This window comes from Apis mellifera, linkage group LG7 (assembly GCF_003254395.2).
Source record: "Apis mellifera strain DH4 linkage group LG7, Amel_HAv3.1, whole genome shotgun sequence".
NCBI lineage: Eukaryota > Metazoa > Arthropoda > Insecta > Hymenoptera > Apidae > Apis > Apis mellifera.
The window spans coordinates 30,001-44,833 of record NC_037644.1 but is presented as its reverse complement, the minus strand read 5'-3'; the positions used below and the strand labels follow the sequence as shown (position 1 = coordinate 44,833).

Below are 14,833 nucleotides of genomic sequence, written 5' to 3'. Positions count from 1 at the left end.
GTTTTATTTGATCGGTGAACGTGTAATCATTTTTCAAAGTGTATTACTCTTATTTAGAAATGAATATTTTTTCTGTTTTTTTTCGTTTTTGTTAAAATGGTGACTAATGTGAGAGTTTCGTGAGATTTCATCTCGCCAATGTCTTTAACTTTAAAGGAATATTGAATGTGCTGGTGGTTCAATAGTTACATGAAAATCGAAATGAAAGCTATATCAATTTTGGATGGATTTATAAAAATATTTATAAGAAAATTTTAAAATATCAATTGTTCCTATAACAAGAATAGAATTTCTTGTGTTTTTTTTTCTTTTTTTTTTTTCTTTTTTTTTTTGAAAGTGTTTAAATAAACGATGGGAGAAATCGTAGAAATTTCGCAAGGCGATATTCAACAAAATGCAGTGAATGGTTGGGGCGACACTATGGGCAAAATACAATACTGGTGTCCTGAAGGTAGCTGTTATTCAATAATCTTAATAGTTTCATATTTTTAAAATATGTATCAGAAATACTAAATAATAATATTCACAATTTATTTTCGCTAATTATATTTATAAAAGTAAATAATAAATATCTGAAAATTAATAATTTGTAATTAAATACATATATAACATTTCTTATAAAAATTAAACTTATATTATTTTAACGAATTATATTATTTTGCTTTGACTTTGACAAGAATTGAACATAATAAATATTATCTTAAATAAATGTTAAATAATTAGATAATTTTATAATATTTCGCATATCGTTGAAAATCGAGCTTAAATATTCATTGTAATCCATGCATTTAACAATGTATTCAACATAGATAATATTAAAAATTGTAAAGATTTTTGGAAAAAATTTATTATTGACTTTAGTTTATGTAAAAAATAGTAAGTATATGCTTCATCTATTAAAAAACAAATCTTAGATTTATTATAAATATGATAAAATATATTGTTTCTCTGTAATGTCTCTAAAAACATCCCTAGAAATTTTGTATAGATATGTCTAGGTTAGGTCGCGTGACGCAAGACCTCAATCTAGTCGACGGGTTTCATTTTCTTAAATGTTGGCATTTTAGTTTCGATTAGAAGAAAAAAAAGGTTCTAGAAGCTAAATTGCGAATGACACGTTGCGTATATACGCTACTGAAATATTTGCTCGATGATTCAGTAAAGTGGTAAATGTTAAGAAACTTTAGATTAAAAATAGCAGACCAGACATTATGGAAAAACTTGAGATTCTCGAAATTGACAAAACTATTATTCGTATATATTTTACAAAGAAAAATATAAAAAATGCAAAAATGGAAAATAAAAAGTATTTAATATCATTTCTTTTTTTTTTAATGATTAGAAATTTATATATGTAACTTGACGAATCTTGCATTCTTTATCGGCTGCCACGTCTCTCACGGAGATAATTTACCGACCGTGAGAAACAGTCGAAAGCGGAATTCACAGAAATCCATTGGCGCTTTCGTCACTCGTTTCAACGAATATTGTAACGAAATCAAATGATTCAGAAGTCAACGTTGGAATAGTACACAATGCGTTTCGCAAAAACTCATCGACTTGTGAATAAGTCAATGAAATCAAATCAAATCAAATCTAACCTCAAATTTTCTTTATTCCAAAAGTTCATTAAAATCTAGATTTAATTAATAGTTGCTGCGTAAATAAATTTACTGCTCGATTCTACTCGAATTTATTGCGATCAATTATTTTAGATCAATTATTTTTAGATTTTAAATAAATATAAATATATTTAACAAAAAACAACAAATACATCGTTTTCGAATAATATCAAGGATCTAAACAATTTTAATTATAAAATATTTAGAATTATAAAATATTATGTATATATATATATATATTTATATATTTATATATATATGTATATATATATATTTTATTTAAAATAAACTTTTTAAGAAGATTAATAAAAATATAGTGAAAAATTCGATTTCTTTTAGTTTAAAAAATAATGTTTTGATTTTATATAGTAGTGATAATAAAATTAATAATTTTATACCATTGAATTAAAAAAAAAAAAAAATTCGCTTTTCACGTGATTTTCATGATCAATGATGAAATAGATGATTAATCACTTTGCCTTTAACATTAGATAAGAATTTTTCATAAATATTGATCTAAAGTTATTCATTAAAAAATGTAAAAGTTTAAATATCTAAAATTTGAAAGTAATGTTTTCAAATATTTTATTGCCTCTTCATTTCTTTTAAATTTTTCAAAATATCTAATAGTTATAATTTTTGGTAAAAGAATTGATTTTAATTCGATTCTAACTTCTTGAATTTCAATATTCTTTTTCACGAATAAATTTCATTTTTATGTCTTAAAAATCTTATTTTATTCTTGATTTTTTTTTTTTAATTAATTCTTAAAAATTTTTATATTTAGAACATTTTAAAAAAAATTTTTAATGAAAATTATGATGATATATTTATATATTTATATTCTCATAAACACAAAATAAAAATGAAAATTTTCATTTTTATTACATCATATTGCATCATTATTTTTTTAATTGCTTTCAATTACTTATCACTTTTCTTAAATAATTTATTATTTATAGAAATTTTTTATGTAATAAATAAAATGATATTAATAATAGATAAAATATAAAAGATATTTTAATACTTGAATTAATATTATTCAAAATGATAGGATTTAGATTTATTAATTTTATTATTAATAAATATAGACATTTTAACCAAATTAATATTGGTTTTTATTGATAATCATAAATAATTTTATTGATATCATAATTATATAATATATATATATATATATATATATATATCTTTATTTTTATTTTATTAATTATTAATTAATAAAACATTAATTATAACTATCTTTATATATATATATATAACTTTTTATTATAGATTGATAATTTTAAAATAAATATTAAAAATTAGCGAACAGAAATATCAGAGAAATATATTGAACTATAGAAATCATATCGAATGAAGTATCACAAGAAAACCTGTAGCTTGTTCTAACGGTACAAAAATTCAACGAGGTTGTGTTCATCATGAATCATGCATGCGCACGATGCGTTCATAATGTACAAACCATCTTTACTGTTTATCTTTCACAATCATTGTTTAGTAATATAGATTGAAAAAAAATAAATTGAAATTAAGTTAAATACTTATGCGATTAAATTAAATATTTTAATTTTTGTTTAAAATATTACAATTAGAAAAATAATTTAAACGAAAAACTTTTTCTTTTTCTTTTTTTTTTTTTTTTTTTTTTTTTTGCTTAAATTTTATTAAAAAAAAAAATCTATATATATATACAGAGAGAAAGAGAGAATTTTTTTTAGAAGAATTTTAAATTTTGAATATACTAATATAATAGTAAAAAAAATAATAATAATTATTTAAAATTTTTTTATTGTTTTTATTGTTTAAGAGTAATTATACATTTATCTATATTTGATTTCGTTTCTCATAAATTCATTAAGTGATTGAGTACCATTGAAAATCAGCCAACAATGTCGTAATCGATCGTAATATAGTTGTATAATTAGACATGATAATTATAATATAATTATGCAATTCAAATTCATCATAATAACGTATCATAATTGTGACCGATTATATTATATCAAAGTCAACATTATGCACCTATTTTGATGAATTATTAAATATTCGTAGATACAAACAACTTGTGACTCGAATATATAAATTTAATTTCCATTTAAAACTATATTTAACATAAAAATGACGAGATTTTAATAATTAGAAGTGAAGAAATATTCGGAAAAATAATAAGAATCGATCAGTTTTCACAATACTATTCAAAGTATCTCAGCTTAGACTTTGAAACCTATCAAAATAATTCGTTCACATATTCGAACTTACTTAAGTTCTATATTTAATTCAATTTACAGTTAATTTCAAAGTATTCAATTTTTTATTATCAACGCGAACGAAAAAAGTGACGATTTCTTGAGAAAAAAAAAATAAAAAAAATAAAAACAAGGAAATTTCTCGATTAATGTAATCAATTCGAAGAAAAATCCGCAAAGTTTAAAAGTTAAAGGACAACAACTTGAACCCTCTAATTTTCTCTATTTGCTATCCACATATAGTTAATCCAAAAAAAAGAAAAAAAATAAAAAGAAGAAGAAGAAAAGAATATCAGGATTGATGCGTCGAAGGCAAGCAGTTGGTCGGACGCGATCGACGTTCATGGAAACGATATCCTAGTGGTGGCGGTTGCGGGGGCGTTGAAGAGGCGAGAGCGCAGAAGGAAGAACGGAAATATGCAGTTCGTATTGAGGCAGGTCGGTGCAGCGCCACGAGTCGTGCTCCAGGCGCAGAGATCAATGTACCCGCCCCCTTCGTGCCTCGCCGTTGTCGACGTCCACATCGAGTCCGCCTCATAAATCCGGGAACAAGTCCGAGATGCGTCCATGGGATCGTGAGGAGACTTCTTCATAAGGGCTTTTTTTTTTCTTCTCTCTCTCTCTCTCCTCTCTTTAATCGAGCAACGGAAAATGGATGAGAATGTGCCGGTTACATAAGATTTCACAAAAGGTGTGTCGTCGATGAGGATGCCGGTTTAATTCACGTGTGAAGATATACTTCAACGAAGATGTCACGTCAAGATCGAGGGATTATTGGATAAAATAACGGAAACGTAAAAAGAATTCTCGAAAATAGAAGATAATGGTAATCCATGATTTTTATTGTTGAAGAAAAAAGAGTACGAGGTGATTCGAGGTGTTATTTCAAAATAATGGTAAATTTCTATCTAATTAGCGTTATGTTCTGTTTGAGTTGAGTGAATCGGAAACTAAGTTTGCAACGATTAAAGGGCAGAGGATAATGAACTTTTTGAAAAATAGAAATGGAGAGGAAATGAAGAAACGTAGAATCTAAATAGAAAATTTGTGCAAGGTGATGACATGTTAATGAAGAAACGAAGCCTCTCGAAATGGTATTTAAACTGTTCGATAGAATTGATCATGTCGATCAATAATTTCTAGTCACCACTCTTCCATGAGAGAATCTAGTTCGACCACGTTCCTCGTCTCCTGATAATAAATGGTGACCTAGCGGAGTGACAGAGATCAAAGGTGGGGTTCGAGAAGCAGTTGTGAGAGCAGTGGAAAATGACGGACGAGCGTACTGGTGAGCCAGGTTGCGCAGAGACGCAGCTCGAGGCTGACGAGGACGATGGTCGACACGGTGAACAACTGTGAAATCATCTCGCGATATGATGAATTTCCTATTCGACGTGACGAAACGAGAGAAGAAGAACGATAAATCTATGTTCTGCATATTAATGCTTTCTCCAAGGAACTGTAAATCGGAGGAGCCTGGGTGAAAGAGGGGATGGAAAAGAAACCCGGGGGTGTGAAGAAGAGGAACGGGATAGCCGATGATGCAATCATGCGAAATCCATCGAGCATACGGAAAACGTCCTTCCAACTGTCGTTTTCGTCGATGGACGAAGATTAAAGAGACTGTTATGGGTGGGAAAGGGTGTGGAGGGTGAGAAGAAGACGAAAGAGAGAGAACTACGGGAAGGAGGAGAGGGGATAAAAAAGAGAGTGCGCGTAAAAAAAAAAAGGGGGGGGGAAAAAAAGACGTATCAACGAACACGGAGAGAAGAAAGAAAAGAGGGATGTCGAGGAGAGAGAGGCCTTTTCTTCATAGAGTGTTCTCGACCCTGTCCCAATTTCCAGGCTCGTGATATAGGCATGGACTCGAGGGCGCGATATTACGGTTACGATTAACCGGCAGCAAGATGCACACGAAGCGGCACTCACTAGTCGAAGAAACATGTTATATCTTGAGAATAGAAGGAAATTATCGAAAGTAGTAATTGATTGAGGGAAATTGATTGGAGGAGTAGAGAAAAAAAGAAAGGAGGGGGGAGGGGGAAAAAGGAGTGAAAGAGAAGAAAGAGAGAGTATAAATATTAAAGGCGAGCAGAGGGAGATGAGAAGGAGGATAGGAATAGAGAAGAAACGGGGTTCATATGCATGAACTATCGATATCGTCGTGTGTATAGGCAAAGCAGAATGTTCAAGAGCAGGATCTTCCAGGGCGATCTCAGCCCTGTCCCAATTCCGGGCAACTTGCAACAGTCCAGTACGTAATAATGAGGGAAACCCTTTACAGTTAGATCGATCGTTCGACGCACGTTTCGCGCAGGGGATCAATCCTTTCGGCTCTCTCTGACTTACGAGCATGAATATACGTTTCAAATTGTGCATTGTATTTTTTTTCTTTTTTTTAATCTCCTTTGCAATCATTAATTATAATTTCTTTTTGTTCCTTTCTCTTTGTCCATCAAAATATCATAATATCCGAAAACGATCGTATTATTCATATATTATCATATATCATATATAAATGTTTCATATATATTTCAAATAACTGATCGAAATATATCAATATTATTGATAACAGTAATATCTTTGATACTAGTTATAAAAAGTATTCAACATAGTACAATTACATTCTATCTATTCATTTCTTTCAACTCTTATTAATTATTCCATCTAGAAAATTTCAATCCAAACAAATATTAATTTTCTTAAACTCCATTTCATCAAAAGCATATATATTCTTTTAATAATAACCGTGCTAACTTTCTATATTGAAATTATAATAATTTCCTTCGAACAATCCATCCTCTATAAAAATTATCCTATATCAATTTTAGTAAATCCAAAGTTACGTCATTTAGAAGTCCACATATTCTATCTACGTCAATCGAAAACATTTTAATTCCTATATAAAAATCCCTTCTTAAATATCTATCCTTCTTTTGAAACCCAATACGACTTGTACTTGCACTCTCGACCATGGCTGGCTCAATCGAGTTACTCGTCCACGGCCAAAAGCCTCTTTCTTTCCTTTTTTTCTTAGAAAAGACAGGACTGATAAGATGAAAAAATTATGTAGAGGTGTATTCGATAGTCTGAGAGGAGCACCAAACGGGTCGTTGACCTGTTTGGTGCAGCTGTTATTGATCGACGAGGACGAGGACTAACAACATAACTCCATCGTTTCATCTCTCTCGCTCCTGCTGGATCCTGATCCTTCTTGGCCCTTTTGCAAGATTCCGCTTTTATCCTTCATCGCCAAGTTTCGTAGAAAACGAGGTATCGTTAGATTCACCTTGTCCTCGAATGGTGATCGTCAAATTTCCGATACCCCTCCGACCCAGAAACTCTCCCCGTAGCTCGAGGGAATCCGGTAAAGAGCTGACCCAATAAACACTGGGTGACCTCTTTCCGGACTTCCACTCCTTACCCTTGTCCCTCTGACCTGCGTGCAATCCTTTCCTCTTCTCTGTTCTTCTTCTACTACTTCTTCTTTTTTATCCAGCGATAATCGTAAAGCAACCATGGCAATCGTTGGAACGACCGGATATCCTTTCTCCAGTAACGGGCAATTTTTCAATATTCAATTAATCATTGTTGAAATAGTTGAATAGTATGAATGTAGAGTATTACAAGTATTCTGGAGTAACGAAGTAATGTAAAGTATTATTATGATTCGATATTGAAGAAAATTGAATTAAAATCTTTTGAAACAAAGTTTTGTCTTTGTGAAAATTGATTTTGGAAATGTGTATGTGCTTTTTTTCTAATGTAGTATATCAAAGTTTGTTAATAATTTTAATTTTATGGATAAAATTTTCCTTGAAATATTACAAAACATCTATTCTTTTAAACTAAAATGAACCAAAAATTAAATACTATGTATATATTTTCTTTATGAATAATTCATAAAATGAAATATTACAAAATATATAATTAGTGTAGATGGATTAATTGTTATTAATATTAACTATATATATATATAAGATATAAGAATAAAAGAGAGAGATATTATTTTATAGAAATTAAGTACATACACATTTAGTATATAAAAATCAAAAATAGTACATAACATCAAAAATAAAAAATAGTTTTAGTCATTTTCAATTAGGATATTATATTCAAATGATACAAAAGAACGAAGGAATAAAATCATAATAGTATTATTTTTAAACTTTTTTTTATATAAAGTAATAGAAAAGATAAAAGATTTTGAATTTATTTTGATATCAAGAACTATAAATGTATTCTAGTTTAAAAATTATATTTAATCATTATATTCGATGTTAAAAAAAATTTGTCTCAAAAGAGATAAGATTAAAGATTAAAAAGATGGGATTTAATATAACTTATCTTTGTTCTATATATCTTTATATAGAATATAGATTTTATATATTTTTTATAACTATTATTTGATTATAAATGACTAACTATACAAAATTTAGTTAAGTAAGTGTAAACACGTATTTTGCAGGACTTGTTTTTTGACTTTCTATGGGATTCAACGGATGTTGGTCATCCAACATTATCCTAAATAGTGTCTCATTAAATAAGGGATGATTTTTAGGTTTCGAGAGTCAGTCAGTCGAATCAGAAGAGAAATCCTATGGAGACATTGATGATGGAGAGAAAGAGAGAGTTAAATCGAATGAGAATCTGGAGAATCTCTATTGTTGTTATCTTTGTTAAAGAAATTATCTCTTTTTTTATTTTTCTTTGATGAGAATTTTTTATAACATCAGATGGACTAGAATAAATATAGGACATCTTGTAATTGATATAATCAAATTGGTTCTAATTGAGACAAGAATGATTTTATATATTAAAAAAAAAAAAGAAAAAGAAATAAAAATAAAAACATAAAAAATAGAATAAAATAATCTTTTTTTTTTTACAGAAAGATTAATTTGGAATATTATATAGCATAGATATGGAAATATTATATTGATCTATAACGAAATTTCTTAATAATTTTAATTAAAATTTTAATTTAAAAATAAAAAAATTTTTTAAATTTTATTCCATTTAAGTTCAAAATATAAAATGTCTCCACTTATTCTTTTCATCAAGGAATTTGCAATTTAAAAATTATACATTTATTATACTATTACATACTATTATACATATAATCATGGTGAAACGAGACAGTTTTATAAAATAGTAATTGTAAATTATCGATGAATATAAAAAATGATGTTAATTAGATTTGTGTAATGATTTCAGGCCAGCAAGGTCAGCAAGGCGAACAGGAGTTGGCAACGAAGATGTTGCAGATCCAAAGTAAAAGATTCTATCTTGATGTAAAACAGAACAGACGTGGGAGATTTATCAAAGTAGCCGAGGTATTTTTAAACTTATTCTTTGTACAAGTCCTGGTCGACTCGTTTTCAGATTTAAGTTTGAACTGTATCGTTGTAATTGATACAACAAAATATAAATTCTACGATGTCGAAGAATTATAAATGAACGATTTAGAAAAAGGATTAATATAAATTACATTAGATATATAAATACTTTCAATTTTCCACAAATAATAAATTTTAATTATATATATATAATTAATATTAATAAATAAATAATAATATTAATTATATATTATATATAATAATATTTAAGATATCTATGTGGAAGAATTAAAATAAAGTAACTTAATTTTTATGGATAGCTATCTAGCTTCATTGTCAATAAGAGATTTAAATATAATTTAAAATAAAGTTCTTTTTTTTTTAATGTAAAAAAAAAAAATAAGAAAAGAAAAGTAAAATATTTTTATTTTCTAGATCGGCGCCGATGGAAGGAGAAGCCAAATCTACCTGGCACTCAGCACAGCATCCGAGTTTCGGAATTACCTTTCAACGTTTAGTGACTTTTATGCATCTTTAGGTAAAGTGCAATCTTCAACTTCAATTGCTATAAGATTCCATATAATGCCTTGAAGAAGAAAAGTCTCTTCCTATTTTTGTGCATCAATTTAATTGAAATTTTCACTGGTTTCAATTGAAAAAAATTTCCTTCGAATTACAATTTTTATTTTAACATTCTTAACATACGTAAAGAAAATACAAATTTCTTGTTTGTATATAAAGAATATGTACTAATTGGAACATTCTTTTTAATGAGGCTTTTTGTAATAATAGTTTTTTTTTTTCTCGTTTTTTCCCTTACTTTTCCCTCTGTTTAAACTTTTGAATTTATAGGTCCACCAAACTCGGAGAACGTGCCAGATGATGGGAAATTAAAATCAGAAGTGATGACAAAGGATAACAGGCGGTATTACTTGGACCTCAAGGAAAATACTCGCGGCCGTTTCCTGCGGGTGAGTCACCCTGTATGTACCAGCCAATGCATTTACTTTCTACGCTAACTGATAAGGAAGAGAGAGAGAGAGAGTCTGTCCTTTGTGGATACCGTCTTGAAGTGAAAGGGTCAACCTTTTCAGATGGTAAAAACATTTAGAGAAAGAAATTCGGCTGGGGAGAACATATTTCAAGAAAAATGTGGTTTAATCGAATAAGCCGCTTTTATCTGCACATGCTTCAATTTAAAAAAAAAAAAAAAAAAAAAAGAAAGAAAGAATCTATTATGAAATATTTGTTGAAATAATATTATTTGTTGCACAGGTGTCGCAGACGATAACACGAGGAGGACCCAGGACGCAGATCGCGATACCAGCACAGGGTATGATCGAGTTCCGTGACGCGTTGACAGACCTCCTCGAAGAATACGGTACGGACGATGGTGGTTTCAAGGGTGATTTACCAGAGGGACGATACATGCGCGTGGATAGCAAGAATTTCTATTTTGATATCGGCCAGAATAACCGTGGTATCTACATGAGAATTTCTGAGGTACGTGCGTATCGCTAGCTAAAAATACAGGGTGTGTCTCTTGACTCATGAGCTGAATACATTACTCTAAGGGTGGATTGGAAGGAGAAAAGAGTTCATAAAACGTTTGATCAATTTATTTTTGTAATTAATTTCATCAAATTAAGATTGTAAATCTATAAATTTTATGTATATTAATTTTATGTATAGTATATATACATTATAAATATTCAATTATTATTAATTATTCAATTATTATTAGATATCAAGATAATTATCGAAATAATTGCAAATTTATTTAGAAGAGATAATTTAAATCTTAATATGGCACGTATAATATGATTTAAATTTTAAATATATGAAATATATAATCTTAATATTATATGTTATTTAATATAATATATGATTTTAGATTATGATAATATTAGAAATTAAATTATAATATTATTATTATTAGCATAAATATAATTAGAACTTGGAAACTACTTATATGAATGTACATTAACACTAATATTTTTACTACGATTTTTTATTGTTTAATAATATAAAATCCAATCAAATATATCAATGTAGAATATCGATTCAAAAAATCACGGTCAAAATTTTATAATATTATACGCCTTAATTTGAAAAAAAAACGAGATTATCTAATTTATCTATTAAAAAAAAAAAATATATAAAGAAAGAAAGAAAAAAAGAAAAAAGAATAAGAAGAAAAATATGATAAAAAAAAATATGTTTTTACAGGTGAAGACACACTTTAGAACAGCAATCACCGTACCAGAGAAATCCTGGGAACGTTTCCGTGATATATTCGCAGATTATTGCGAAAGAATGAGAGAAAGAGGCGCTGGGAGCAACGTCGGCATGAACAGCGGTGGCGGAGGAAATGTCTTGCCCGAGGGGAGGGGCTCGGTGGTGGCACAGGTACCATCACCATCGACCTCACAACAGCCTAACCCCAATCCAAATTTAGACTCTCCCTTAATGAAGTGAAAAAGGCTTTAACTTAACTTGAACATTGGAATTATAACCGTAACTCGTTTTCAAGTCATTAAGCGAACTAAAGGAACTTGTCAGAGTCTATGCCATCGTCATCGCCATTTTCATCGACATCGTCATCGTCATTGTCACCGTCACCGTCACCGTCATCGTCACCGTCATCGTCATCGTCATCGTCATCATCATCGTCATCGTCATCGTCATCGTCATCGTCATCGTCATCGTCATCGTCATCGTCATCGCCACCGTCACTATCACCGTCACTCGTCGTCAACTGAAAACACCAAAACTCGCCTGGAATGGATTCTATATATAAATATATATATACATATACATATATATATATATATATATATATATCGTATATATATATATATATATATATATATATATATATATATATATACATATATATATATCGTTGCAGAGTTCATACAACCAGTCAATACTGGTTGCTCAATATAGAAATTCGTAATTGCACGCAGATCCGATAGAGAACGATATTTGACGTAATTGATCATCGTCATGTTGACTTCCGATCTATCGGCCACCACTAGTTGTTGGTGAAAAAAGGAAAATCAAAAAGGAGGAAAAGCAGAAAGGAAAAGAAAAAATAAACGGTGAAGGATAGTGGATTAAAAGAGAATAGATGATGTGTGTGTGTGCGCGAAACAAAATAAAAAACGAGTCTGCCGCTCGTGCGATTCCATGGAAATACGCAACGACGGAATCGTGGATATATAGAATTATTGCGCGATGTCCTTAGGTGGATACGAGTTGCCATCAATTAACGTTATGAGTACTACCGTTCATTTCCTGAAATATTTCTCTGTACCATCTTTACCATTTTATTTTAATTCGTTACTTATATTTTCTTTCTCGCTTATGAAATTTCTTATAAAAAGTCAGCTTTCAAGCTGATTTATCTACTTTAATTAGATTAATCTACATTAATTCCTATGAAATGATGAAAAAAAAAAAACGATTAGTCAATGGGAAATGAACTGTAGTGGAGATCACGTTACAATTGAATTTGATCGTTCAGAATTTATGAATAAATGAATAGTTGTTATATTAACGATTATATCGCAAGGAGAAAGGAGAGCGTGGTGTGGAGACTAAAATCCCGTTGATCGCGGAAAACGGCCAATCACTTATTGACTTAACGAAGAATGAGTTAAGCATGAGCGTATATATAAATCTCGTGAAAAATTTCGATGAAAGGATCTCGTTTAAAGTATACTTTCGTATACTTTATCATACAAAGTGTGATTACTTATCATACAAAGAATAAAATTTTGCCCATACGTGCTTCTTTTACAAAGTCTATCATATGTTTTTCTTTTTTTTTTCTTTCTTTTTTTTATTTTCTTTTTCTTTTTTTTTTTTTTTTTTTTTTAACGCATGAAACATGCTCGCTATTTATGATGCTCGTTATGATTAAGTCCTAAGAGAAAGAAACAAAAGTGCTTGTTCGTTTAACGCATAAACGATTCGAATCATAATCTAATCGCGACACCGTATACATTCATTTACATACAACTGAACGACGTCTCTATTAAAAAAAAAGATAATTAATGAAATAATATATAAATATAGGTGAAAAGAAAAAAAAATTCTAGCCGAATATGAATCCTTATAATATGTATACTGTACAAAGTTAATTATAATTATGTTTTGTTTCATCGACTCGTACGGGGAAGTACGCATGCAGATGCAGATATAAGTTCGGTATCTGTATTATAAAGACATCAATGCAGACAACGGTATACACATACACGCACATACATTTAGACACATTAAACATGCACTTAAAAGGAAAAATATAAATATATATATATAGATTATCAAAAAATTTTCTTACAGATAGCGCGCGCGCGCGCGCGCGCGCGCACACACACACACACACACACACACACACACACACACACATACACACTTTACATTCACGCATAAAAATATTCCATCATGAAAGACGAACGGTACAAGAGACGGTGTGCACGCGTACGTAATTACGTTACGTTTGAGTGACGGTCAAGTTCTAACACAATTGCATATTAGGTATGTATTATACGAATGCATATTAGGTATTTATATAGAATCTATATAACTGTATAATTGTAACGAAATGCCAATGTCCATGGACCCAGGCAACTGTATCATCTGACAACGCGCGATCAATCGAATTGAGGGTGTTGCGGGCCTGCAGTCGCTTAGGTCCAATTCCCTGGACACAGGAAAAGGAAAAAAAAAACAAAAACAAAAGGAAACATGTGACAAGAACAGGAAAGAAATTGAGGATTAAAAAAAAAAAAAAAAAAAAAATGGAGAAAAAATATATATATGATACTGAACGGAAAAGAGAAGGCAAATAATAATATTCAAAGACGAACGACCGAGTTGGAAGGAGAATTAACCGCAGTCGAGTTATTTCTCTCAATGGAAAAGGAAAATCTTAATACGCTTTGATTCTGCAACGCTGTGCTAATATCAACAATGATAATGAAAGAAAGAAAGATTTAAAAAAATAATAATAATAATATGAAGATGAATAATATCTATCCGTTCTCTTGCGTTTCTTCGTGATCGAAACGATAATCGATTAATCGAAATAATAATCTAAATATATTTCGCACTGGTGCGGAATAAGAAAAAAAAAAGAGCAGCGGAGCGGCATAGATGCATTAAACGCATAAAGTGCTATTTAATTAATGATGGACGCGTTCCGATTCGTGCGTTATCGGCGCGTTTACGTTTGAAGAGATGAGTAAAATTTTATTTATTTTTTAGCAATGAACCTATTATCTATTTCGATAAGATATTTCTTTGATTGCATTTCCTTCGAAATCGACAATTTCGGCTGGTCTGAATTTACTTAGCACGTAGGTTTTGATGATATAAATATGAAATATAAATCACAATAACAAATTCGAATACGCACGAGTGGGTGAATCAATGAGAAAGATATATTGTATATCCCGATCCTCTTCAATTTAAGAATAGTTTGAACTAGATTCACGCGCGATTCTCTTTGTCATAAACATTATCTTGTGATATTATTATTGTTACAATTTTTTGTCTATCTTATTTTTTTCAACAATCGAACGATTATTAAAGAAATGTTGAACAATGTTTAGCA

General features: G+C 29.7%; 1 protein-coding gene across 8 annotated transcripts in view; it reads left to right on the top strand.

Moving 5' to 3' along the window:
• The first annotated feature begins 322 nt into the window (after positions 1 to 322).
• LOC726399 (transcriptional activator protein Pur-beta) overlaps positions 323 to 14,833 on the top strand; it is a 21,854-nt gene continuing 7,343 nt past the window's right edge. The window contains exons 1-7 of one of the 8 annotated variants that reach the window (XM_026441859.1): positions 5,601 to 6,125; positions 9,089 to 9,207; positions 9,646 to 9,748; positions 10,063 to 10,193; positions 10,486 to 10,713; positions 11,440 to 11,619; positions 12,122 to 14,833. The exon at positions 12,122 to 14,833 is cut by the window's right edge and continues 1,048 nt beyond it. In XM_026441859.1, the coding sequence (XP_026297644.1) occupies positions 6,017 to 6,125; positions 9,089 to 9,207; positions 9,646 to 9,748; positions 10,063 to 10,193; positions 10,486 to 10,713; positions 11,440 to 11,619; positions 12,122 to 12,169 (918 nt within the window). In that variant the 5' untranslated portion in view covers positions 5,601 to 6,016 and the 3' untranslated portion in view covers positions 12,170 to 14,833. Of the gene's footprint in view, positions 452 to 5,597; positions 6,126 to 9,088; positions 9,208 to 9,645; positions 9,749 to 10,062; positions 10,194 to 10,485; positions 10,714 to 11,439; positions 11,747 to 12,121 lie in introns of those variants that run through there. The other 7 variants (XM_006557304.3, XM_006557306.3, XM_026441858.1 and 4 more) reach the window with 7 other exon arrangements.